Consider the following 26,254-nt stretch of genomic DNA (forward strand, 5'->3'; position numbering starts at 1 on the left):
GAAAAGACTTCTTAGAAAAAAAAATCTCAATAATTGGTGTGGCTGGAGTGTCCCAGTGGCTGCAGATGACCATGACACATGTGGACATGCCCATTGACATCACCAGTTCCACAGCCCTGGAGCAGTAATGCTGCACCAGCTCTGTCCTGAGCAGTTGGGGAGCCTTTGAACAGGGCAAGGATCTTCACAGCCAGCCTCAGTTGTCAGCCCTCGGATTATTCCCCAGCTGGAGCTGCAGAAATCTGTAGCCTGTATGGAGTGTGGGAGCAGTAACAGGACCCAGCCCTGCAGTGACATGTCTCTTGGCCCCACATCAGAGGCCACAGGGGCTTCCCTGCACCTCCTGTGTTTGGAACCAGGGCCCTGCTCCTGCCCATGGGGGGTTGGCTCCTGCCCTGACCCAGCCTGCCCGCAACGTGTTTTCTCAGGCAGCCCTAGAAACAGTCACTGACAACATCTGCTAACAGCCTCACCCTATTCCTGGTCCTTTCAGGGTCCTCCTGGTCAAATTTTAGAAAAATTGTAGATATAAAATCTTTGGCGGTGCTTTTTTTTTTTTTTTTTTTTTTTTTTTTAATTTCTTGGCAGGTTAAGCTGCTCTGATAACAAGGTCTCACCCTGCCTGCTGCCACTCACCTGCCTACCAGCTTGGGTCCATTTTTAAGCTCAGGTAACAGCATACTCATCCAGGGGTGGATGGAGTAAAAGTCTAAGCCAGCTCTTGTCAGGCACCATGTGGCTCTGCCTCTACCTGATGGCCACATTTTGCCTTCTGGCCACAAGTGTTTGCTGATGCTGAGCAGTTTGGGGCAGGAGAGGAGCTCAGGCAGACAGCTCAGACCATCTCCCTCCTCCCTGTGCCCCCTCCATGGGTACCTTTCCTCCCTCTCCTAACCTTTTGCTGTGCCCAGCTCGGCTGAGTCTCGCTGCAGGGCTGACACTGGTGCAGAGGAAGTGGGATTGGTGTTTTGTCAGACGCTGCTTTTCTCTCTTCCTCTGGGTTGGTATTGAACTGCAGAGGCAAAGAGCACTCACTGAAGATGGTGTCTCGGGTGAGATGTCTAACGCAGGTCCCGACTGCTCGGCACTCATTAAACATCTCAGGGAAGATGTTCCAGGAAGAGGGATGTTAACCTTGTGGTCCTGGAACGATTCCAGCTCGTTTAATTACAGTGTTCATCGCTGAAATTTGCTCTGCACTTTTGACCAGTTATGGGATTTTTTTTCCCCATTTCCTCGAAGATGTTGAGCTGCCTTGTTACAAGTTGACACATTCCCCATAGAAGCTGAAGCAACACGAAACTACAGCTGCTCCCTCTCCCGAGTTTCTCAAATTCGTTGTATTTTCTGATTACTTAATTATTCAGGATTCTGCAAAGTATCACCAGCTCACTATACAGAAACATTTTATCTGTTTAAGCTGGATATATATATATGGACCTGTCTGTATAGCACAGACTATACATCAGCCAAATATATGCTGTTGTGGCACAGAACATGACCTTTATCATCAATATAAATATAGATAGAAATATAATGCATAATCATAGAGAAATATAAAAAGTAATTTGAAGAAATGCTGTAATGGAAGCTAAACAACCTACAGAGTCCCGTATAATGAAAAACTGTTTGAGTATAAAGCTATATAAAAACACTATATGATTACATACATTCCTATATGAGTGTATATATTTGTATAAATATATAAAGTCTATAAAAAGTGCATTAAGGTGTTTTAAACCTCACACCTTTGTGTATGTGGGATGAATCTCCCCCTTCAGCAAGCCTCGGCAAACAGGGTTATTAAGGAAGTGTTCAACACCAGGTTGGATGGGGCCAGAAGCAACCTGCTCTAGTGGAAGGTGTCCTTACCCATGGCAGGGCTGTGGGACCAGATGAGTTTTAGTGTCTCCTCCAAGGCAAAATTCTACGATTCCATAGAGAAGCAGCAAAAGGCCACTGAACGCAGCTGGTGTCAGTGACCAGACCCCAGGCAGAGGATGTGTGTGCCCCTGCCCCACGGAGAGCCTGGAGCAGGCTGGTTTGGGCCTGGGGCGTCTCCACAGCACAGGGAATTGTTTATGATGCGATTTGGAGAGAGACTCTTTGTTAGGAACTGCAGTGATAGGACAAGGAGTAATGGGCACAAATTGAAAGACTGGGAATTTATGTGAAATACTGCAAAGAAATTGTTCCCTGTGAGAGTGGGGAGGCCCTGGCACAGGCTGCCCAGAGAAGCCGTGGCTGTCCTTCCCTGGAAGTGTCCAAGGCCAGGCTGGACAGGGCTTGGAGCAGTCCGGGATAGTGTAAGGTGTCTCTGCCCCTAACACAGGCAGGAACTGGGCGATCTTTAAAGTCCCTTCCAACCCAAAACCATTCTATGATTCCACGGAGAGACAGCAAAAGGCCGCTGAAGCGCGCCCATCTCAGTGAGCAGAGCCGTGCCCGCAGAGAGCCGGGAGCCGACGGACGGGGCGGTTTAACCGCTGAGGCGGCGGCCGCTCCCTCACACCAGCGCTGTGCTGCGCTGTGCCGTGCTGCGCTGTGCTGTGCTGCGCTGCGCTGCCCGCCCCGGCCCGCAGGCGGCGCCGCGCGGCCGCCGTTGCCGCCCCCTCCCCGCGCCCCGGAGCGCGGCGGGGCGGCGGCGGCCGGCGGAGCTGCCGGGGGAGGCGGCGGCCGGCGCGGCTCCCGCCCCGCCCCGCGTCCCCGCCGTCCCCGCCCCGCCGGCCCCGCCCCGGAGGCCGGCACGCTGGCTCGTTCGCTGCCGGGGAACATGGCCGAAGTCGGGGAGGACAGTAGCGGGGCGCGGGCTCTGCTGGCGCTGCGCTCGGCGCCCTGCAGCCCCGCCGCCGCGCCCCCTCCCGGGCCGCCGCCCCCGGCCGCGCCGCCCGCCGCCTGCACCGGGCCGGTGTTGGCGCGGCTGCAGGGCCGCGAGTTCGAGTTCCTCATGCGGCAGCCGGCCGTCACCATAGGCCGCAACTCCTCGCAGGGCTCGGTGGACGTCAACATGGGGCACTCCAGCTTCATCTCGCGGCGGCACCTGCAGCTCAGCTTCCAGGAGCCGCACTTCTACCTGCGCTGCCTCGGCAAGAACGGCGTCTTCGTGGACGGCGCCTTCCAGCGCCGCGGCGGCCCGGCCCTGCAGCTGCCGCCGCAGTGAGTGCCGGGGCCGGGGGCGGCGGGGCCGGGCCCGCGGGGCGCGAACGGCCCCGGGCCGGACGGGGACCCTCCGTGCCGGGGAGGGGGCGCGGGGCCGGGCGGAGCGGGGGCTCCTTCCCGGAGGGGACGGTCGAGGGTCCCTCGCCCCACGGGGCAGACGGTGAGCTGCCCGTGTCCCGTGCACGGGTTGTGTGTCTGCCAGGAGAAGGGCCTGAGGTGATGGTGAGGGGCCACAGCCGGTGAAGGAAACGGGTCAAGGGTCCCCCGGCCCACCAGCGGTCTGAGAGGACGGTGAGGGTCTGCTTCTGAAGAAGGTGGAGGGCTTGAGATAGCAGTGAGGGATTTCTCTGCTCATAGAGAGCCGTAGGGGACAGTGGAGATCCCCTCATTTGAAGTTGGCCACAGTGGGTGAGGAGCACTCAGCTGGTGGAGGGACAGAGTTGGCGGTGAGGGACATCCGCCTGATGAGGTTCTCACCATCATCATGGGATGTCCTCACCTTCCCGGCCTTGCTGCCGTCCGTGGCTGAGAAAGGAGATGATGTACATTGGGACAGAGGCTGCCCCCTCTGGGGGAGCCATACCTGGGGGGAAAGTGTGAAAAAGCGTGAGCCCCTCGCTGCCAGGTGTCCCCCATGGTCATCATCCTCCACGCTTGCCTGCAGACAGACTCATGTTCCACTGGTGGCTCTTAAGGGTTTCAAAAAGACAGAGAAGAAGGAAGGACTCTCAGTGGGCTAAAACTTGCTACACCCAAGGCTTGTCTTCCTTGGAAAAGATCTAGCGGAAAAAAGTTGGAAACCGCTTTGCCAGAATTGCTTACTTAAGGGTTGGCAAGTTAGGTGGTGTTCCTGGTGTTTCTCTGGAGCAGCAGAAAAAAACAGGAGTCAGGCCAGGCTGAGAGTGATGCTGCTCACAGGACAGCAGGTGCCCAAGGTGTCTTTGCTTCCTTAAGGAAGGGGAGAGGGATGCAGAAGGGTTTGTTGTACTACCAGGGTCTGTGCTCTCTTAAATTCTCTTGCAGAAAGAAGAACGAGGTTGATGTTAATCTGTTTCTTCCTGTGAAAACATTGTTCATAGTTTCTGAGTACTGTCCAGCGACTGCAGTGCTTCACCCCAGGGCAGCAGTGTGATAGTGGTGGGTGATGTAATTCCTGTGTGTGCATCTCCTCGGGTTATTCCAGGCTGATTGTGCCTAGTGCCATCTCAGAGTGTGCTGTAAAGGCAGGACATTGGGGGGTTGTTGTTTGTATAAAACATCTGTTTTCATCTGTCGCAGTTTGGCTTTGGTACTGTTTACCTCCAGCACCAGGGTCCTGGAGTTACCCGTCTCTCGCCAGCCTGTCGCTCAGGGGAGGGTTTTTAATTACTCATTTCCTCTGCAGGCTGCTTCATTTTGTACTCAGTAATTTAGTTATAGCTCCCTAGCTGCTCACTCTCTGAGGCGTTTTGGTTTCTAACGTGTTTCATTTTCTAAAAGAGATGTCCTTTAGTGTCTGGTTAATTAATCTGGCTTTGTAAAACAAGACCACCCGAAGCCCTGGGCACTTCTGTTGTCATTCCCTCTGGCTCTGGTATCTGTGCAAGCTCTCTCCTCCCTGTCATTCTGTTTTTTCACTTGGTTAATCATAAGCATTGTGACAGAAAACTATGTCAAACAGTGACCTCGTTGCTTATTTTTCTCCCTTCTTTTTTTGCTCCTGACTCCTGGAGTGAGGATGGCAACTTTCCTTCTGCATTGCTTTAAAGGGAGGAGTTTAATGTACACTTATGAACTCTACACAATAAGGCACCCTCGTAGCTTGGCTGCTGTGTGAGCTACATAAATAAACTTGGTGCTCCTCCCTTTCTGACTTCCAGAGTAGGAAAATGTTTTGCATCAATCTAAAGGAATTTGCCCCCTTGCTTCTATCAGGTAAACAACTCCTTACTGGCCAGTCAAGGGTTTGTAACCCAGACCAGGAAAAAGAAAATCTTGTTGAAGTCTGGTGTACACAGTCTTGATTGAGGCTTGAAACTGCTGTTATCTCAGCTCTTGAAAAATCAGACAATTCTCTCCTAGTCACCCTTTACACATACACACACAAAATCTCTCCCCAGTAAACATAAAGTGCCATTTCTTTGCTGTAGAGAAGCCTGTGTGCTTACTGCCAGCTAATGTTGTCAGGAGGACAAAGTGAGGACGGGCTGTAGTACACAGACTTCACACAATGTTTTCTGCATATTATGGTAACACTCCTGCTGTGTTTGATACAGCCACACCTTTTCCGTGTACCAGCAGAATATACAGTTTATGTTAAATTTCAGGAACTAGTCATCATTCCATCCAGTGTTTTAGAGGGAGGTCCTTGTGATGTGGGGAACTCTTGCTGGTAATATCCTAAAAATCAGTTGTTTGAGTGGTTGTCCTCCCTTTCCCCCCCACACGTGTAAAGGATGGCAGAAATGTGCAAAGTGCTGTTTTCTTTGGACCACTGCAGTCACTGCTGCTGTTACATTACAAGCAAAGGAAATGCTTGTGCATCATGAGATCATGAATGGAAGCAGAGGGTTCCAGGAAAAAGTCTCTTTCAGTTGTAGTTCATACTGTTGGTTAAAAAATAGATGGTGAGCTCATAAATTCTGTTTTCTGGGGTTCCTTCTCACTTTACTATTTCTGCGTAGAACTTCGCTTTTCTCAGTTCTCTGAGTTTAGAAGTAATTGCTGAAATGTACAGAGGATCTTGTCAGGAGGGGTGGGATGGGAGGAGAGAGGGGGAGTTTGAGACCTCTCTTGAAGGCTGTACTTACCTCCTGTCTCAACAGCCCTACTCAAAATCAAGGGCTTTTGAAAAGCTTTATATCACTTCCTCCATCAACGTGGTGTGTGTGGATTCTCTGCTGTAACCAGGATTTTACTGCTGGGCAGGAGTATCATATTCCACAGCTGTGTTGTTATGGGAGGTTGTATTTCACAGATGTGATGACATAACTATACAGTATAATTAAACAGTAATAACCAACAAAGAGGACATTTCCTAGAGGTTAATGACAGTTAGGAACAAAGTGGGTGGAAGAGTGGAGGGCCTATGGTACAGCTGAAGATCCTTAATCTTTAATTTAATCAGTTTAATTAATAAGTGCCACACTACAGCAGACATTACAAATATAAATCAAGATTAAATGATGGAAGTACTTACATCAAAAATAAGTGCTTCAAATCAAATTAAGGATTTGCTAGAATCTCTTTTTATAGCTTGTGATGTTTTTTTTAGCTGTGCTGGTGGGAGCTGAAAGTCTGTAGATAAATATCTGAGTCTTTTTCTATAAGAAAGGAACTCAAAATTGCCAGGAGAATATGCACTAGATAAATGCACTCTTGGTACCAGCAAAAGTATAAGATAGAGCAGGAACCATTAACTGGAGTGTTTTTTCCTGTTGAAGACAGTAGTTTCTTAAAATTTATAGAGTAATCAGGTGCTTACAGGATCAGGTGAATGATGAATTATTAACTTTTTCTTTGTTGTCTTCAAAACTGACTCAGTTTTAAAATTAATTGGCAGTAACAAGTTAGACACTTCCAGTAACTAAAATAAAGCATTTGTTCAGTTATTTATTTATTTTGTTCCCCAGAACAGAAGGAACTGTAACAGTTGAAAGTTAAACTTGCTAACCTGCATTTTAAGCGGCTATGAGTCAGGCCTTCAGATGCTCCTAAATACAAAAGTTCTATTGACTAAACCTGCAAATGTTGCTTGAGCATAGCCTGATAATAGCACTTGGAGCTTTTGGAACTGTGAGCTCAATAGATTGGAAAATGATGCTTGCCTAGGAATGTTTCATGGGATATTTGCTTATTGCTTCTGTGACCATTTAGAATTTTTGCAGCAGTGTAATTAATGGAGCCTGAAGTTGGTGTTTTTCAGTGTAAATGGGTTCTTTCAGTAGGAGGTTTCTAAGCATAAAAACAAGTTTTTAAACCCGTAGTTCTTTCAGCATTTAGGAAATAAATGGAGGAGCTTTTTTAGCTTGAGAATAAATACAAGGGAAGTAAATATATGGATGTATGAAATCAAATTAAAAATGTAGAGTTAAAATAATAAAAAAAATGTGTATAAGCCCCATTATAAATGAAAACTTACCATGCATGTCGAGTTTTATTAAGAGCATGCTGCTTTATTTATAATGGGATTTTTCTAGGTGCTCAATAAACTTGACAAAAATAAATAGTCCAATACTCTGACCACACACCAAGGTGCTGATCCTGCAGAATTTTACACGTGCATTAATCTTAAGTTCCCTTCGGTGTTTGGGTAGTGGGGGCGTCTCAGCAACTGGAGTTTAGCAACCAGAAAATGCAGAATTAGATCCAGTTTCTAAGGGACGTGGCTGTACAGTCTGGTAGCCAGAAACTCAAGGCACTAATTCAAGTTTTTAAAAAAGGCCATATTCTAGAAAAAGGGAGATGTGCACAATGCACTGCAGTGTTTTGGTGACCTCACCAGCCACTCGAGCTCCATTCTTGTGGTTGGAACAATTCCACCGTGGTGGGTACAAGGGAGGGTGTCCTTTACATCTGGGGGCAGCTGCACACCCTGTGTACACACACCAAGGAAGTGCCTTGACCACATAACCACGACTGCAAAACTAGTTTTTTTCTGAAATGCTGCATATGTATGTTGTCTCTGGTAACTCCTCAGGTAGTTTTGCTTCTTAAATAGTCCATTATCTGCAACTGGTTTGGTTTTTTTTTATTATTATTATTCTTTGTTTGAAATATGCTGTTTGCTGTGCTACAGCTTGTGCATGGTGGTTTTACTCTCGCTAGAAACCCTTTAAAGATTTGCTTTCTTAGTGCTTCATCTTGTATTTTTCATGTTCTTACTTAATTTCAAAGACTGTCTTTGAGAACAGGTTTTTTTGTTGCACAGCAAGATGTGATAAAGGATTACTTGATTTTAATTATGAAATTCATGTCAAGTAATAATTTTTGGCTAAGGAGCTCAATTTGTCATGAGTTATATTAAGGAAAAGTTTCTCTCATGTGAAACTGCTGCTCAATTTGTTGATTCAAAAATAGCTGTGCTGTAAGTCAGGTTGTGAATATAAAGTAAGGTTATGCAAAACTCAGTGTATGTCCTTATGGATTCTTTTAAACCAGGCTTGGTTCAGCTTAGCTGATGTGTTGATTATGAAAAGATTAATCTAACGAGAACATGCCACACTTGTCTTGTACAGTTTTGTGTGGAGTCCCAGCTATAAAGTCATAAATGTGGATTCAAGTTGTGCTGGTGTAACTCCTTTGTGCTAGCAAACTCTTAATCATAGCACGTATCCTTAGGTGACTGTGGATTCCTTCCTGTGGCTCCTGTTGTGTTTTCCTATAAATCTAGAGGATGAATGAGCGTGAAAGTTTTTGCTTTTCTAAAAATGGGAAATAAAAATGACGAAGCCTGTAGTAACTCATATCCTAGTTACTTTGGTGCCAGCTGTGCGAGCGTACTCACCGCAGAACATCTGTCCTGGTAACAAATCAAAATAATGCTGTTTGCTTTGTTGTTTTACCCTCCCTCTGCAGAAGACGTGATAGGCAGTGAAGAACTGGAAGCATAAACGACAGGCAGATTAATGTGCCTGTTGTCTGTATAAGGAGCTCCCAGCTCTGCCCCATTTGGCGTCAGAGCCGCTCTGGGGGACGCCAGATTCTCTGCTCGGAGTTGCAGTTTCCTGGAGGAGGAGATGTGGCAACAGGATGTTGGTGGAGAACAGGGAACTCCTCGAATTGGCCGCTTATGCCGTGCAAATAAAGGCTGATCGCCGGCCCCGGTGTGGCAATTAGTGCTATGGATCTGTTACTGAGAGGAGTTTGTGCAGCGATGGCAGCGAGGGTTTGGGTGACAGGGTAGGGTGACAGAGGGGACACAGGCTGCTGAGGTGCTTGTTAAACCACTCAGAGATCTGACAGCTCCCTCCAGCTGGCTTTCCTATTCTGGGGGGATCTCTGCGAGCACTCAGCTCCATATCAGCTCCTCTGGCATGTGGTGATTTACCCTGAGCTCCTTCTAGCTCAGTGTCTGAGCAGTGTCTGGGTGTGCTGCCATCAGAGACCAGAAATGCTCCACAGACCAAGCTTCACCTCACTGCTGGTTAGACGTGGATGAGACAGCTTTCCTTTCCAATCCAAGTGGAAATGTGGTTTAAAAACGAAAAATCACGTGCTTTTGAGCTGGTGGTGGTAATGAAAAGGGAGAAAATTTCTCATTTGCTTTTAGTACAGATTCTTTCCTTTTCCTTAATAGCTGTCCAGAGCACAGAGGCTTCTCTCACATGTAGCCATGCCCAACACCAGCTTTGTTTTATTATCTTTGGTTCAGTCCCTGTACATCCAGGAGTTTCCTGAGGCTGCAGACTCATGACTGGGATATCCAGTGTAAAAAAAGAAAAGTATGGCAGTGAAATGTGCTGTAAAGCTTAGTCCACAGTGCATTGGGTAGTGAAGGTCTTTGTTCTCTTACATTTGCATATGCTTTGCAACAAATGCCTTAGAAGTCCCCTGAGCTTGTGCAGTGTTTTCTGACAGGTAAACTTAGGTTAAAATGTTGTTTTATGCGTCTGAAATGGCTGATGGGCGCTGATGTAACTGACTGAAAGACTGAAACCAGGGAATATGTGGGACTGAAGTCTGGGTGTCATTTTTGCAGTGATTTTTTTTTTCTTTGACAAATTTGCAAGATGAAAAAGCTGAAGCATTTTTTCCATCTCCTGAATGTGGGCTATGAAAAGACATCTTGGTGTACTTCCAGACATGGTTAATCGACTAATTGTGAGTACAAATTATTGTCTGGTCTTAATGCATTCACTTCAGTCAATAACTCAGTATTAATCACTGACCAGTTTTTTCAAGTATTTATAAGTCTCCCTATTTTAGTTGACTGCAGACTCCTCATAAAAGCAGATTGATGAGATGCTTATAGAGCAGATGAATTTCTTCCTTAAGTAAATGTGAGTGAAAATTTCCATGCAATTGTATATTGTTTGTTTTTATAGTACAAATACAATTTTACTGATGTCTGTTCACTCTTGTCCACAAATGTTTTTTGCTAGTAATCCACATCTTTGGTTTCTTCAGAACAGCTCAGTAAATGCATGTGTGCATTCCTTCTGCATGGCACTTAATTTTTATGAAATACATATTTTATTGGACAGTAAAACATTTAAGTATCTTAATGGCCTAATTAATACTCTGTATCCACTTCTGTCATGTGTATTTTGCTCTTCGTTATCCTCCTGCTCCTTTTTTCATGTCCTCGTGCATTTTTTATCATAAAAATTTCAAGCAGTCTTGAGAGAGCAGTCTATTACAAGACTGTTCTTTGAATATTCAGCAACTCTAAGATTTGATTGATAGTCCCTTCCCTCCCATCTTGTCTATTTTTAGTAACTTAAAAGCGAGTTTAATTTCTTGGGTTGTCGTTTGTTGTGCATGTGCAATTTACTTTGGTGGTTTTCCTCCCTCCTTTAAATGCACCAGATATGTAATTTTCGTGTTCTTTGAGGACATCTTGACAGTTGGGGAGAAATAATGTAGAAGTTAATTAGGAGCTCTGCCTTAGCTGAAGGAGCAAAGATGGACAGTCTTTGTCTGGTTCTGTTAATAAATGCTGTGTGATTAGGATAGGAGGAGAAGTGGAAGGAAACTTTAGGCACATTGTTACCACTTATTATACTCCTCCAAGAATCTTCTGGCACAAGAGCCTGCTCTCCTGTGCAAGTACAATCACTCCATCTTTTAGGACAGAATGAGGAGACAAAAAGCCTTGCAGAGGTGGTGTAAGCACTGTGGAAAAGGACGGCCCTCCCTCTCTCTCTCTGAAATACGACCTTGGAGCTGTACCCCTTTTTTCTGCTTCGTGCCACTTCAAGGAGAGCCTTGGGAAATCTTCCCACACAAACTGTTTTAATCTTCTATCTCCCTTTAGGCCACATACAGAAGCCACCAACAGTTTGTCTAAGCAGGACTGGACTCCCTGCAGAGCCAGTTTGTGCACTTGCTGAAGGAATTGTTCTTGAGCAACTTCAGGCCTTTCCTCTCTCGAGGGCATAAGAACTCTGGACTCTTACACACTCGGAATCCTGATCGCGTGGGAGGAGAAAAGGACTAGACACAGAAAGCAAATTTTGTTTGCTATTCTACCTGATGGGTAGACCCAAAACGATTTTGCTTTTCATATTCGGTTTGAGGCGTAGCCCAGGCTATTAAGGGGAGGCTCTTGGTGTGGGAGATGTGCCAACTGCTCTTTATTTATTGATCTCCTTCCTTTTTTAATTGTCTTATGGCTGGCGTAAGGTGGTGCTGGTGGCTGCGTGCCCACCGTGTGTAAAGGGGTGTTGGCTGTCAACAAGGCTGGCAATTGGGTGGCTTTGCCTCCTTCTGCCTTGTCCATTCAGCTGGATAATTACTGTAGCTCTTCTTTTCCCATGTCTCCCTCAGACGCTGTCTAATGAGAGGAGATAATGAAACTCTGTTAGTCCTGGGAAGACCTGCAAAGGAAGTCAAAGGCTGGCATATGCTTTGCTGCTAATGCCTTTGTGGAATATTAAGGCAAGCACTGAAGTTTCCTTCAGGCATAGGAATTCTTAGGAGAAAATTGCTGATTGCTAGTGGTTCAGTAAAAGAATTGCAATCATTTTTTTTCTGTGTGTATTTTGTGTAAACAAGGCATATGCAGACTGGCTGTTGAAAATAGGCGCAATCGAGTAGTTTAGACTTGCACATCATCTGTTTACAATTGTGTAAAAATCGCTGCAAACAGCCTTAGGATGGAGTTGGGAAACAGGTTTGTTTTGGTGGATCTTGATTCTAGATCTAAGGTCTCCTGTCACCAAGTGGGTGCATCCTCTTCTCCAAGAGGCTGCAGTTTCTTCTCTTTTTCTTCTTGCTTTGTTCTCCATTGCAAGAATGAGAATTCTTATTAAAAAAACCTATAGCAGAAAACAGCCAGAATTCTGTTCTCCAAAAAGCTGATACTGCAAACTGTGACGTTCATACAGATATTCCAGGTAAGGTACATCCATTAAAGTAAAATGCTTCCCTAATTCTGTATATTCTCCTGAAGCAAAGGAAAGGGAGCATTAAACTATGCCAGTAAGATGACAAGATAACTCTCTAAAATTTCCCTGATTTAAAAATAATGAAACCACTGGGGTGACAACTTCCACATATGCTGTGTTTTTGCAAGAGTCATTGTCACTTCAGTTGGTTAAACTCTTTTCAAGGATTAAACCCCTCAGCACAGTCGTAGATACTGGCAGGATTTAAAACACGTTAGAAGTCTTTTGATTGTTTTTTATTGTTTGCAATCTTAACCACGTCCTGCTAGGTGATCTTCCACGAGCCAGTTCAGTACATCATCATCTGAATCATAGTAAAATTATTCTCTTTTTTAGTAGAAGGGAAGGTTGTGCCGGGGATTCTCTTTTAGCCTTTATTTTAAATGTCAGTATTTGGCTGGATGCAGGTGGATGTCACTTTGTAGACACTTGTCTAAGAGGCTCTCTGTTGCCCCAAATGTTTATTTGGCTCTGTGACTAGAAGTTGTCAGCTTCTAAAACATTTAAACTACCCTCAGAGCTGTTTTAAAACAGTAATCCTGGCTTCCTCTACTGGGTATTGAATGGATTGTGAAATGTCTTCATAGGGAGTGGAACGGACTTATGTGAACATTTTGCAAAGTTTTAACTCCATATGGGTAGGTTTTTATAATGTACATAAATAGTACATTAGCTTTTCCAAATCACTTTCTAAATGAACTGAACCAGCCTCAAAGGAAAATACATCATAGTCACGCTCTGCATGTTAGAGCCCTCTTAGAGAGTCTGATTGAATTCAGAGGTTAGTACCATCCCACACATAGGCTTTTTCTGGCATATATATGTGGAAATTAGGGGTTTTTTCCTGAGCTTTACTGAGGTGATTTTGTTTTGCACAGCCTTTCCTAATGTCTTTATAGGTAGTTCCCTGGCTTTGGAAGGGTGAGTCTGCTAAATGACTTGTGTGAGACCTTTCAAGGTATTGGGCTGGCTACTTGAAAGCAAACCCTACGATGATGAATGGCCCATTAGAAGAAAGTTGATGGCATTGTAAATGAGATTTTACATGAGAATCAAACTGCTCTAGTGTATCCAGCAAAGATGCTGAAACAAGTGCCTCTCTCTGAAAAGGTTATTAGGAGATTTTATGAACTGCTATTCTCAAATGGTTAGTTTCCCCTTATTCTCCAGGGTACAAAAATTTCCCAAGAGTTAGAATACTTGTAGTAATAAAGGGTGAGTCTTGTGGAGGAAATGGGAGTTAGGATGAAAATGGGGGTAGAATTGAAGTTGCTCCTTGCCTGTGGCAGCAGTGGCCAGACTTGTGTGGTGAAAGGGGCAGGATCTGCAGCCAGCTGCAAGTTCCATGGCAGTAAAGCAAAGATTTAAAATTCTTGGTATTGAGTGAGGTATGGAAATGAATAACCAGTGCTTCTTGTAGAGGCCAATTGTGGCCCTGCAGTTAGTTCCATAGTGTCAGTACATATTTAATTCTTGGTGTGCTGTTTAATTTCTCATTGAAAACAGAACTCTGTGTAGAACAAAGTGGTATAGGGAAGTCCCTCTGTCCCTCTGAGCGTGGGTGCCAGTGGGGCTTTTTTTTTTGGCACTGAGGTAGGTGTTAATTGTGGTTTATGATTGAGGGGGAAACATAGTTGAGTGTTTCTGCCAAGATGAGCGAAGAAGGAAAATAGTTAATATTGACCTTTTTCATTTTAACCAAGATCAGTGGGACCAGCAGAGGCTTGGAAAGCCTCTCAGAAGGGCTCTTGAATTTCACAGAAGCAGGGAAGGAATGAGAGGTGGTGGCAGAGGCTGAGTCACTTCTTGTGGTCTCTGCTGTGGTAGAATGGAAGCCAGACTTAGGTTCTTATCTTAAGGTTTATCTTGGAGCAGGGAAAAATTGAGTGTGAATGGGGGCTAGACAACCTTTTCTGGTGCGCTGCATCAGAAAATGAGTAAATGTGTGTGTGTTCCAGAGCTGGTGTTGGCCGTTTCTGTGACGTCTCTGAAAAGCATTGTCAGACACACTGCCTGGTGCTGCCAGAGCAGCCACGGTCCAGGAGTCCTGGAGCAGCCAGGGGCCAAGTCTTGTCATTGGGATTGGGAGCTGTGGTTTGGCAGTGCTCCCTTAGGACTGGGGAAAGTGGGAATTGAGAAATGCTACAGGAAGGTGAGACACGTCACACCTCTGAGCCCTTGTGAGGGCTGAGCAAAACGTGCTCGTGATCCAGGACTATGCAGTGTCTGCCATTTCAGCCTTACAGGGCTGAGTGTGTGAGGAAGGATCAATACAGGACGAGGTGGCCAGAGCAGAACACAGAATTAAATGTCATCCTGCATTGTTTCATAAGAGTTGCCTTTCATTGTGCGCTTGAATTGTCCCACTTAGTGGGACAGCAAGTTACCATGGGGGTGGATGGACTAACCCTATTTATCACTGTACTGTATTTTTCCAATACCATAAAACCTTGGCTGCTGTCAAGCACACACTTGAAGTATATTTATCTCCACGGAGTGCTTTTCTCTTTGAAGCTTCTGTTCCACACCACAGTTCTGCCAATTTGATCTGTACTTCAGCTTTGTTTAATGGCTGTTATCTGGTGGGGTTGGGATTTTGTTTTGGTTTGGCATTTTTCCTTTAAAACATCGGATTGGGATCTGAAATGAATCTGCTTTAGAACTGAACACTCAGATATGATCCTTATTTATTTACCAGTCCTGTTAGAGTGACAGCCATATAAACGAAGCTCAGTGTCCTCTGAATAAGCCCCAATAGGCCATGCAGAGTCCTCCAGGGCTTTGTGGAGATGCTGCCTTAAGACCTGTCTTAGCTCTCAGTCAGAGCAGGAGTGACAAGTGTGATGTTGATTGTTCCGAGATGGACTCTGGCTGAACAGGAATGAAATCCCCACTTTGTTGCAGCCTGTTTTACAGAGATCCATAGAGGCCAGTAATGACTAGACGTTGTTCAGAAGTGTTTGAAGTGTGGAGCTACTTGCTCTGTCACCCAGTCTAAACAGCTACCCAACCCCATGATAAACGGGGTTAAAATCCTTGGAGAGATCCTGTAAGTCTTAAATACGTGTTTACCACGTGAACAAGGTGGGCTGCACTTATGGAGAGAAACAATTGATCCCGCTGCCCCTGTGTTGATTTTTGTGGCTCTAGCATGTGTGGTAAGCAGGAGAGAAGTTAATTTTAGCTTGATTAGCAACACAGAAGGGAATCAAGATGACTGTTGTAAATGGCAGTGGGATGAGATCAATGAGGGTAGTTTATTTCCATGCATCTGAGTGGGTGTTCTAAGCCATTTAATTTCTTTTTTTTTGTTTGTTTTTAAGAGAACCAAGAATGTTAATGCATTTAGTCCTTGAAATCCTTTTGTGGCTGCAATCCTGGATACTAAAATGTTGTTGCATGGTCATTGCTTTAAATGAACACCAGCTGCTTGTGTGCTGTTCCCCAGCAGTTCTTTGTTTCTCTGCTCTCTGTTACCTGGCTCAGCAGCAAGTGGTGAGTGATTCTCTGTACTGCACTCTCCGTTTTTCTCCTACTCACCTTTGTTTATATTCTAGAGCATGTTCCCAACTGTTTATGATTAAACATTGCTCAAACAGGCAGGTTAAGATTTATTGACACAAAGGAGGCTGGGAGGAGGGAGTGGCTGGCTGGTCATCTGTGTCTACTTGCAGCTGGTGGTGATGTTATTGACGATGTCCACGTGTCTGTGCCATGGCCGTGGTGTGTCCCAGAGGCTGCTGTCCAAAAACCCTGGCAAAGGACTGATCCTTGGCAGCACAGCCTCTTGTTCCCTTTGTGTGACACAGTAAAAGCTCGAGCAAGGCAGTTTGTGTAGGTGATGCACTCCTTTCTCTTTAGCTTGGCCTTCTAGAAACATCCCATGGCTCTTGAGGAGGGAACCTCTGTTTTTCTCTTGGTGGGAGAGGCTTGCTGATCTCCACAGAGAGAAATCAGGATTTGAAACATGCTAAAGGGGTTCTGACCTACAGGAGTTTTAAGCAGTGATCCTTTTAAAAAAGACATCTTGGAAAACAATGCTGTCACATGGAATGTGAGGAAGTTCAGAATGGAAGATTGGAAAGTGAGCACTATTTAGGAAAATAAATCAAAATGCAGAAATATTGGAGTTGAAAAGAGACTGAGTTAATTAAAAAAAGCCTTCTCTGGAACTAAAACAATTTGTTTCCTGGCCCCTCTTAGCTATATACAAACCAAATAACTATTTAGCTTTTGGAGTGTCTATAGGTAGCATGTTAAGTGTTGGTTATTCAAGTCACAAATACCGATAACTTTCAAGTTTTAGGAAAAAAATTAAAATGCAATATTGACAGTATACTAAAAGGATAAGAGATTAATCGGCCTAACACGGAAAGGGATTTTTGCACTTAGATTTGATGATACCAGTGAGGTACACACACGTGTTGCACGTAATTTACGTTTTCTCTGAAGATCAGGTATTTCTTGGCTGGTGCAGAAATGGTTAAGATAGGATCTAGACCTCCACAGGCTGGAATACCTGATTAGAGCAGCCATGGTACACAGGCTGTTGTGTGTTATACAGAATCTCTTACCTCTCCTTATTTTTATGTATACAACCACACACACAACAAAATAACATAATAGGCTTGCTGTGTGTTACAGATGGTATCAGGCATCTGCAGTGCTGATAGTGAAACTTTCTGGTGCTGCCAGCCAACTTCATTTAAATAAAAGCCTCGTCTGCTCTTTGTGCCAGCCCACTTCTTCGGTGGCAAACTTTCATAGCAGGTTTTTGATGTCAGGCCACTCGTTCTGACACATAGAACACCTCCCTGTTCCCAAGCTTCAAAATAAACACCAGCTTTATGGTTAATTTTAGTCTTTAAGGACATCTTTACTAAATGTTCTCTACAGGTCTGTTAACACCCCTGGGAATGCAACTGCAGGGCTTTTCAGCATGGAAAAGCTGAAAGGCAGAATAAATGAGAGAGTGGAATTTTCTGGCAGAGTGTGGTGCTGGGTGAAGATGTGGTTTGCCATATGACACACAGAAAAAAGTTCACTGTGACTTAACTGTGCTCAGAGACGTGAAGCTGTTTATAGTAGGGACTAGACAGCAGAACAGAGCAGCTTCTGTAATGCTGTGGTGGAAGTGGGGCCAGAATTTACCCTGGGGAGCCTTTAATAAAAAGAATCAAACAAAACCCCCAGCCAATATTGATCAAAAGGTAGATGTCAGTGGTGCAGATTAGTTTATATTGATGTAAAATCACATCTGATCTTTGTGGGTGTAGGCAAGACCTTCTAAGGCTCCTACATTTAGCACCTTGGCAGACTGGAGTTAGATCCTCACTGGCTGTACTCCATGAAATCTGCGCTGTGTGCTGCTGACCTGAGTACACTGGTGTGCAAAGGAATTGGAGCACTCGGGAAGGGAGCAGGAATTTGTCTTCTGATAGCCAGCCCTGTGCCCAGCGCTCCTGGTCTGGAATGAATGGCATATTTTGAAGCTGACTCCAATGTTTTGAAATGTGAAGCTGAAGGAGGTACAATTACAGCACCACCACTTTGTTTCTCTCTGCCCCGTGGATGGGCACCCAGTAACAACAACCCTGTTGTGTTGTCATGAGTATTTAAGAGGTGACTTTTGTGTTGGGCTTCAACACTGACCCTTCACCTTAATAGTGTTTGCTATAAAAGCCTATTAATTATCTTCTTTTGATTATACCAAAGCTTGGTTTCGACATCATCTTGCTTATCATTTGTCTGGAAATAATTATCAAGTTTTTTTTAAATCAATTTTAATAGAAAGTTTAATAGTTGAGGATTTTTATGTTTTAAATAGATAAGTGAATTAATCTCTAGTCAGGTGTGGATTGCATTTGTAAATAACTGGTGATAGTGATGGTATTTAGAGAATATCCTTCAGCTTTTTTTTGCAGGCAATAAGGTGAATGAACAGACAGCTGGCTTACAGTTGCTGTTAAAAAACTTCCAGAAAGGTCATTTTTGAAAATGCACATTCCTGACCATTTGCACTTTGATGGCTCGCCGGAGGAGATTGGAGCAGCTTCCTGTAGAGTTTTTTTTGGCATTGGACTGAGCAGGATTATTGTAAGATGTATCCTGCCAAGCAGGGGATAGTAGAATCTGGAGAAGACCTGTCGATAATGTTAATTCTCCAGGCAGGGTGGCAACTTCAGAGGGAGCCTCCTGCTATTCCTGCTGGCTCTCCATTAGCAGATTGAAACACCCTTCTCAGCAGTTTTGGCAGTTTCTCCCCTGTTCTTCTGTGAGCTGCTATTTTGATACTCCATGAATTTATTCCCTGACCTTGTTGCAGTGTTTCATTACACTGCAAAAGTGGCATCTATAATATCTTACCTGGTTTGCTCTTTTTTTCTCCTTTTCTGCGCTGTTTTACTCAAAGGGGAGACTCTGAAAGTGAAGCTTCGCTTGACTTCTCAAATAATTTTCAAAGAGTGAAATCAGAACATTAATAAAGAGATGTAAGGAATGTAAAATAAAGACATATATACAAAAGTACAGCTCTTGGTTCTTCACTGCTAATTCTCCAGTGTGAAACAGCCTCCAATGTTCTCACTTGAATGAAAAATTAACTCAGTTTATCCATTTGCTCTCTGACAGCAATTAAAAGGATTGCTAAGAAATCGTGGGGAAGATGCACAGAATAAAATGACATGCTGAAGTTACACAGCAGGATATCTATAGTGCAAACCCTCCTGAAGGTTTTACTTTTAGCATCTATTTATTGGTGCCTAAAACCAAAATGCTTGTCTTCTTCTGCATGCTTTTAAAGAAGATAATATATGAACCAAACCAGCATTTTGTAGTTCTTTGGGTTGGGCTTCTGTGATCTCTTTTGCTTTTTAGCCTTTCTTATCAGCCTGGGGGTGTTTATACTCCTTCCCCCCACCACCTGTTTGGCTGAGTTTCACTCGCTGCCTTTTCCTGGGCTGGGCAGTGGCTGAGCTTGCTGTTCATAGAGGAGGGATGTCTGCAAGGACTGAGGCATCACAAATATTTTAGTCCATCTGTGTGTGCCTGCTGCTGGCAGGGAGAAGAATCTCAGAAGTTTGCCCAGACTCTACTGTGAACATTGCTTTTCTTCATTGCTGAACTTCAAAAGCAGTTTGCTAAAATACCTACTTGAAAATCTGCCTCTCTGTGGAAGTGTTTCTCAATTTGTTTGAACCTTGATGAAATGGCATAGAGGGAAGCCCTGTGCAACTGTGCTCAATAGAAACATTCATAACAGCTAATTTACTTGGTGCTTTTAAAAGATGTAGCTATTCATAAGTTGTGGTTTTGCCTGATGCTGCTGGTAGTATTTGTTTTAAGTAGATACACTTGCCTGCACACGCTCTTTGCCCATCTGAAATCTTGTCTGGCTGTGTTGGAAACCTCATTTTAAGCTTGGTGATCTGCAGTGTTAGGCAAATCCCAGTGTAACCTGGGTGCCTTCTCATTAAGGGAAAAAGTCCTTTGTCGTGTGTGCAATTCCAGCTAAACAGTAGCAAGGAGCATAAAGAAAAGGTCTTGTCTGTCACCAAGAAATGGCAATTTTGAATTTTCCTGAAGCATTGTCCTTGTTCAGCCATCTTACTGCACTTGCTTTCTTGAGGCTGGAGGCCATTCAGTGAATAAACTCAGGAAGCACAGAGGTCCTAAAAACATTGATTTTGCAGCATTCATACCCTGTGTATCCCATCTGAGATAAACACAAACCCACTCTTGCAGACAGGCCCTACCAGTTGCCATGGGAGGATTGCCATGGGTACCCAGCCACGGGAAGCTCCTGTTGGAATGCAGAAAACATTTTTGGTCTTTGTTTTGTCCCCTTGTACGCAGCTGAGTGACTTGTGGTTTGAAATAATTAGGCTGAATTTAAAAAAAAAATGGTGACTTCTCTGATTCAGGAAGTTTTGAAAATTTCCAGCCTGAGAGTATCAGCATGTGGCTGATGTGATTTGCCTGATAAAGACCAGAGCTTTTCTCAAAATGAATGAATTGCAGTTTGTTTTCTGAAAGGAGAATGCAGTCTTTGGATCATGTGATGCTTGAATCCGAGTCTGTGGTTACATGCTCTGTCTTTTTTATAGTCTATTACAAATCTGCAGCATTTTTGCTGGTACCTTCTTCTCTCATTTCTCTGCCTGGTGTTTTTCCCCTCACCTTCTCTGTGTTGGTGATGCCATCTGGAAGGCAAGTTTAGGGATCTGATCTGCCTGGCAACTTAGTCCCAACAAAAAAGGAGATGAATAATTATTCCAGCTACCTGGTTTCCCTTGCTGTGCAGAGGTTTGGGTGGTACTGTTGGCACGAGTGTGATACTGAGAGGAAATGGCAGAAGACAAGGAAGGAATGGTGGTGGAGTGAAGGAAATGCCTCTTACAGCAGAAAATCAGATCTAGATTGTGTTAAAATAAATCTACATGAGATTTAGTGACACAGTTGATATCTCTGTGGGGAGATTATTTTTAAAGCAGACAAAACCAGTGAGCCATCCACATGAGACACAAAATTTTACCCAGTTTCCCGTTACTCATCCCAGCAAGTCCAGGAAAGATGAGGATTTCCAGCTAACACAGATGCATTTCAGGGGAGGGACAGAAAATTCTTCCAGTAATCTGGAATTACAGGGTAGTTGATAATAATTTCACTGGATGGGGTGTGAGGAGATCCTGATGCCTTCAGTGGGAGTTTGCCTTTACTAAAACTGGATTGACATTATTTCTAGTACAGGAGCAATACCTAAGGCATGGGTAATGCCAGGGACCCCAGAGCTCAGATGTTCAGCTACTTGTGCATTTGGTGGAACATGGCAATGGAAATAGTTGCTGGAACTTTTTCTCGGAGAAATTCCCTACAGAAGAAAACTTAAATTCATGGAATAGAAGTAAGACCACTGTCTTCTGAATTGAACTAATTATTTCAAACATGAGCTCACTCACATATGCACACAGGCAGTTCTGGTTCAGTCTTGGCTGACAGATGAACTCCTTTGTGTATCTGCAGTGTTAAGCATGACAGCATATATTAAATACAGTTGAGTGTGCTACAAAGCATGCAAGGCAAGTGATTTGTGAGCTCAGGGTAACTCTGAGGTTTGGAACCAGTCCTCCAGATCTAAACTCATGTGGTGACTTACAGAATAATTATGACCAAACATTACAATGGGTTGCTCTGTCACTGGAGCAGTGGGGGAGATCTGTGTACTCTTTCATTTGCAGATGATCTCAGTACTTTTTAAATCTAGTTTTCTGTCAGTTATGTCACAAAGAGTAACAGTGATTTTTCTAGCTTTTCCTCTCACTGAACAATAGTGGATAATACCAGAGGCGTTTTTACAGGCAGCTCTGCACTTTATTTCCTTGTGCTGCTGCTGTTTGGCCAAGTGCATGTCTTGCTTTTCTTCAGATTGAGTTGATTCATTACAGGAAGAACAAATGTGGATTCTGGACTTCACCATTTACTTGCAGACCCTTTGCTTATCTCTTCACGTATACAACAAATGATTTTACCAGCCAGGAGGTATTTCTCTGTGTGTTTCATAAAGGACTTTATGGGTAGGTCTTCAATAGGATTTCTGTGCTAAAACTGCTCAGAGCAGTAGAGCAGTTGAAAGGGAAATAGAAAATGCTGAAAACTCTTCACTTTTAGACTGCAGTAATCTCCAAACTGAACCAAGCTCTCTTAAACACCTGCCTGTGTCCCATAGCCTATAGAGATGTGTAAGGAGCAGCATTATAGTGACTCTTAAATTAGCACGGTGATAGGCACATGCTTGTTTTGTGATATGTATTTAGACTAAAAGGAATAAAATGTACCTGTCTTCTTTCCTCTAGAACTCTCTGTAACCTCAGTGCAATTTACTTCTTTGTTTGGAATGGAGATAGCACTACCCAAGTGGATGATATAACTGGTTTCTTATTGGTTTTGCTTACTAAGTGCTATTTAGGGGAAAAAATTATAGGGTAGGGAGTGGAACAGGAAATGTTGGAGGATGATTTTTTTATTATTATTATTATTTTATTGCGAAGGAGGGGTGAATAGTACCTAATCTCCGGTGACAGCTTTCAGAGCTTGTTGAATGGTTTTATGACAATCATTCAAACTAATATTCATTTTAATTCACTTGTGATTGAAAGGTGGTTTTTGTACTTGTGCTTTTGCCCACCTTGCTGCTTCAGACAGCTTAGTCCCAGCAACATAATCATTTTGAGCAAAATACTTGTCTTGATTATTCCCGTTGGGAAATAAAGGTCGAGTTTATTTTTGTGAAAGTAGAGAACATTGATTTGGTTATTTTAGTTACTGAAATGGGAGACATCCTTCTCAATATTTTGCACTTGAAGTGGTTTGTTTTGTACTGTGTGATGCATTGAGGCTTTGTGCTGTTGAAAAGCTGAAGTTCTGAAAAGCACTGCTGTCCCTGGGCAGAGTGCAACATCACAAAGCAACAAGTTTTGGTCAGTAACTACTCCAGCTCAGTTGTTGCAGAGGTCACAGCAATTCTCAGAGCCTTGTTATTGAAGAAATTAGAATCTCAGGTGGTTGTTGTCTCAGTTTGCTTATCTCTCTGTGGGCACACCTTCAGGGCTTAGATATACGTTTAGTTAAGTGAAGCAAACTGTTATCTTTTTCTAACCAAATTTAGTTTCATTTTTGGTGCACAGGTGCTTAAACTTTCCCAGTGAGTCTTTTATGTTGTCCAAGGCCCATCCTTTCACACTGCTTCAAAGGGTTTTGTGAATAGGGAGTGGATTTAGGATTTTCATAGATGCAGGCTTGTGGTTCTTTGCTTAGCTGGTTGCAGGAGGTAATTGTGCACTTTTCTGTAATGATTGCTCTGTACAGCACCTGCACATTGATTGTAGCCTGAAATTTTGGTATTTATGATACATATTCATTGAAAGGATGACAAGTATCAATCTTACCCTCCAGCAGAATTATGTCAGGTATCTTGAAATAGCTGGTAAGGGTAATAGCCTGACAGAGATGACTGACAAGCAAATTCTCACTTGTACTGAGAAACCCAACATGATTTTGGAATTTCCTGCATGGAAATAGCACTGTATTCTTTGGGGTGAGCAGTGTGTAACTGGCACAAAACAAATGATTTCAGAGAAATGACAGGGAACAGAGAAACAGCTGTTCCATCGACTTTGGGGATTTTTTTCTTTTTTACAAGGGTTTTTGTTGGCATTCTCAGTCAAACTCTAGCCAGCAATGGCATAGTTCTGTTATCATCATGAGGTGCTGCTGTGATTAGAGCTCTGGCTGGCCACCTTTGCTGTATCCAAGGTATTTACTGATTGTAGAGATAACTGCCTCATCCTCAAGAGTTGGACTACTGTCCCCTCACATCACAGAGTCACAGAATTGCTTAGGTTGGAAAGGACCTTTAAGATCATTGAGCCCAGCTTTTCTCCCAGCACTGCCAGTGGCACCACTGAGCCATGTCCCCAAGTGCCACATCCACACGCCTTTTAAATCCCTCCGGGGACAGTCTTTCTACCACTGCCTTGGGCAGCCTGTTCCAGTGCTTGACAACCCTTCAGGTGAAGAAATGGTTCCCAGCGTTCAATGTAAACCTCCCTTGGCACACCTTGAGGCTGCTGCTTCTTGTCCTGTTGTTTGTTCCTGGGGAGCAGAGCCTGACCCTGCCCTGGCTGTCCCCTGCTGTCAGGGAGTTGTGCAGAGCCACAAGGTCCCCTCTAAGCCTCCTTTTCTCCAGGCTGAGCCCCTTTCCAGCTCCCTCAGCTGCTCCTGGTGCTCCAGACCCTTTCCCAGCTCTGTTCCCTTCCCTGGACACACTCCAGTCCCTCAATGTCCTTCCTGAATTGAGGGGCCCAGAGCCGTTTAAAAAGAAAAGGGGCCATTGCACAGAGGGGAGACAGTCCTGCTTAAGCAGGTTTTTGAATGAAACTTGGGGTCTTTGGTAGTGTCTGATTCAAACTGTAAAAAGTGATGTTTTTAACAGAGCACCTTCTGCAATGTTTCTTGTTCGACCTGCATCTCAGCACTGTACCACAGATGTTACTGGTGTAGTTATACCCCCAACATTCAGGAATAACAGGATTTCATGAATTATGGCGAGATAAAATAGACAAAGATGGTACCAACTTGCTGATTACAACACATGTGTAGTAGTTCCAGCTTACTTTTCTGGTTATTCCTTTTGCATGATGAACTGGAATGATGTTTATATATAACATAACATACTACATTATATTTATATATATATATATATATATATAATATATAAATATCATTCCAAGTTTTGTATATGACTGTTATATGTATATTTTATACATATGTTTCACCTTGGCTTTCTCATGATTTGTCTTCTTTTGTCACTGTGCTTTTCCTCAGTGTAAATGTAAAAGCATAAATCCAGCACAGTTTCCTGCCTCCTTTTAAAGTCTTAAAATAGCCTTTTCTTGCTGTCATGCAGGAGATCTTAGCAGAAGTCATTTGGTGCTAACAGCACTCAGGGTGCTTTAACAAAGAAGTCAGTGACTGTAATAGCTTCAGTTGAACCTGGTACTATGTTTTGGCAAATGTATCTCCCTTTCCTTTGCATCTGTGAGTAAAAGGTGCTTCTCGGAGGAGGAGAATGTCTACTTTTTTATAGAGCCGTGCAGGGTATGCAGTCATTTTGTTGGGTTTTCTTTCCCCTAACGATCTTTCCTGAAGTCTGCTGTAGGGTGACTGTTTATGTAAAGTCTAGTGTTTCCTAGCACTTTATTTTCAGACTTTATGTAGATGAGATGCTTGTGGTCACTGTCACTGGTTCACCACATGAAGGATGCCTAATAGCATGGGAGCTGTGCTGTCAGTGGGAGGAGCTCACCCGGGAAACTTTTGGGAAAATCTGTCTTGTGGAAAACAAGCAAACAAAACTGTAGCAGCGTCTTTTATGTGACTGTAACCATGTGTGGAATGTGCACTCCTTCTCTTCCCCCTGGTCTGCAGTGTATATATAGCATGCATTCAGCCACTTGCTATGGATTCTGTGCACTCCAGCAGGCAGCACGGAGCCAACAATCCATTTTCTGTGACTCCTGCCTGTAGTCTAAGAAGGCAAGAATTGTTTCTGTGCAGTTTGTGGAGGTTGGGGAGGCTGTTTGTGTGTTTTGAGTTTTAACTCAAAAGAAAGAAAAAAAAAAAGAAAAAAGCTTTCTACTCTCACTGCCTTGCAAGATATCCTAGAGAAATTAGAACCCTTTTCCACACAGGATTGATGTAAGTGCCACACTGTAAATGTGATTTCAGTCCATGTGATTTCTATGGCCAGGGACTGATTGCAGCACATACCTGTCTGTAGCAGGTTATTGAGTAAACTCAGCAGATCTGTAACTGAGGCAGGCTCTTCCTGCTGGCAGCAAGACCAAAAATTTTGCAGACCATTAATTCATCCATCTGATCAGCTGCAAGTTTCAGAGGTGCTTGAAAGAATTGCCTCTTGGGCACCCTTAGAAATACCAGTTAACTTCATTATGCTTTTTATATTGAGTCTAATCTGTGCTTTCAGATTGATCTTTTTCTCATAATGAAAATGTTAATCAGGAGTAAAAATTGTTACTGCATCTTTGACAGAAATCATGCAACACAGATCAAATAGTATAACTCAGTTTAAATAACCTGAAATATATACAGTAATCTTAAGGAATGCATGCTCAGTTCTGCTTGGATTGTCTGTCTTGTCCTGCTTATCTTCTGCAGAAGTGTAATTCTCAAAGGTTTAAGTCCTGCACTTATGTGCCTCACTCCTAAATAGGACTACCTGATACAATTCAAGTTTATCCTCTTGGCTGGAAAGAGGGTAATTAAGGGAACAATAGAAAAGCTTATTAAAATTACATTCAGGTTCAAAGTAATGAAAAGTGATCTTCCTGTGACAAGATACTTCCAAAATCCTGTTTTTCTGATTTCTGACACTGACAGTGGCTTGGGCTGTGCTGTTGGCCCTGTTTGCACTGCTGTGGTGTCTGTGA

General features: G+C 43.8%; 2 protein-coding genes across 2 annotated transcripts in view; one reads left to right on the forward strand and one right to left on the reverse strand.

The window, feature by feature from the left end:
- Nucleotides 1–26,254, reverse strand: part of MMD2 (monocyte to macrophage differentiation associated 2) — a 129,266-nt gene that overhangs the window by 15,228 nt on the left and 87,784 nt on the right. The gene's annotated exons all lie outside the window — the stretch shown is intronic.
- The window catches only part of FOXK1 (forkhead box K1), a 47,918-nt gene continuing 24,437 nt past the window's right edge, over nt 2,774–26,254 (forward strand). The window contains exon 1 of the mRNA XM_066329770.1: nt 2,774–3,156. Coding sequence (XP_066185867.1) covers nt 2,774–3,156 — 383 coding nt within the window. The remainder of the gene's footprint in view (nt 3,157–26,254) is intronic.

The sequence above is a fragment of the Sylvia atricapilla genome, chromosome 15 (assembly GCF_009819655.1).
Source record: "Sylvia atricapilla isolate bSylAtr1 chromosome 15, bSylAtr1.pri, whole genome shotgun sequence".
Classification (NCBI taxonomy): domain Eukaryota; kingdom Metazoa; phylum Chordata; class Aves; order Passeriformes; family Sylviidae; genus Sylvia; species Sylvia atricapilla.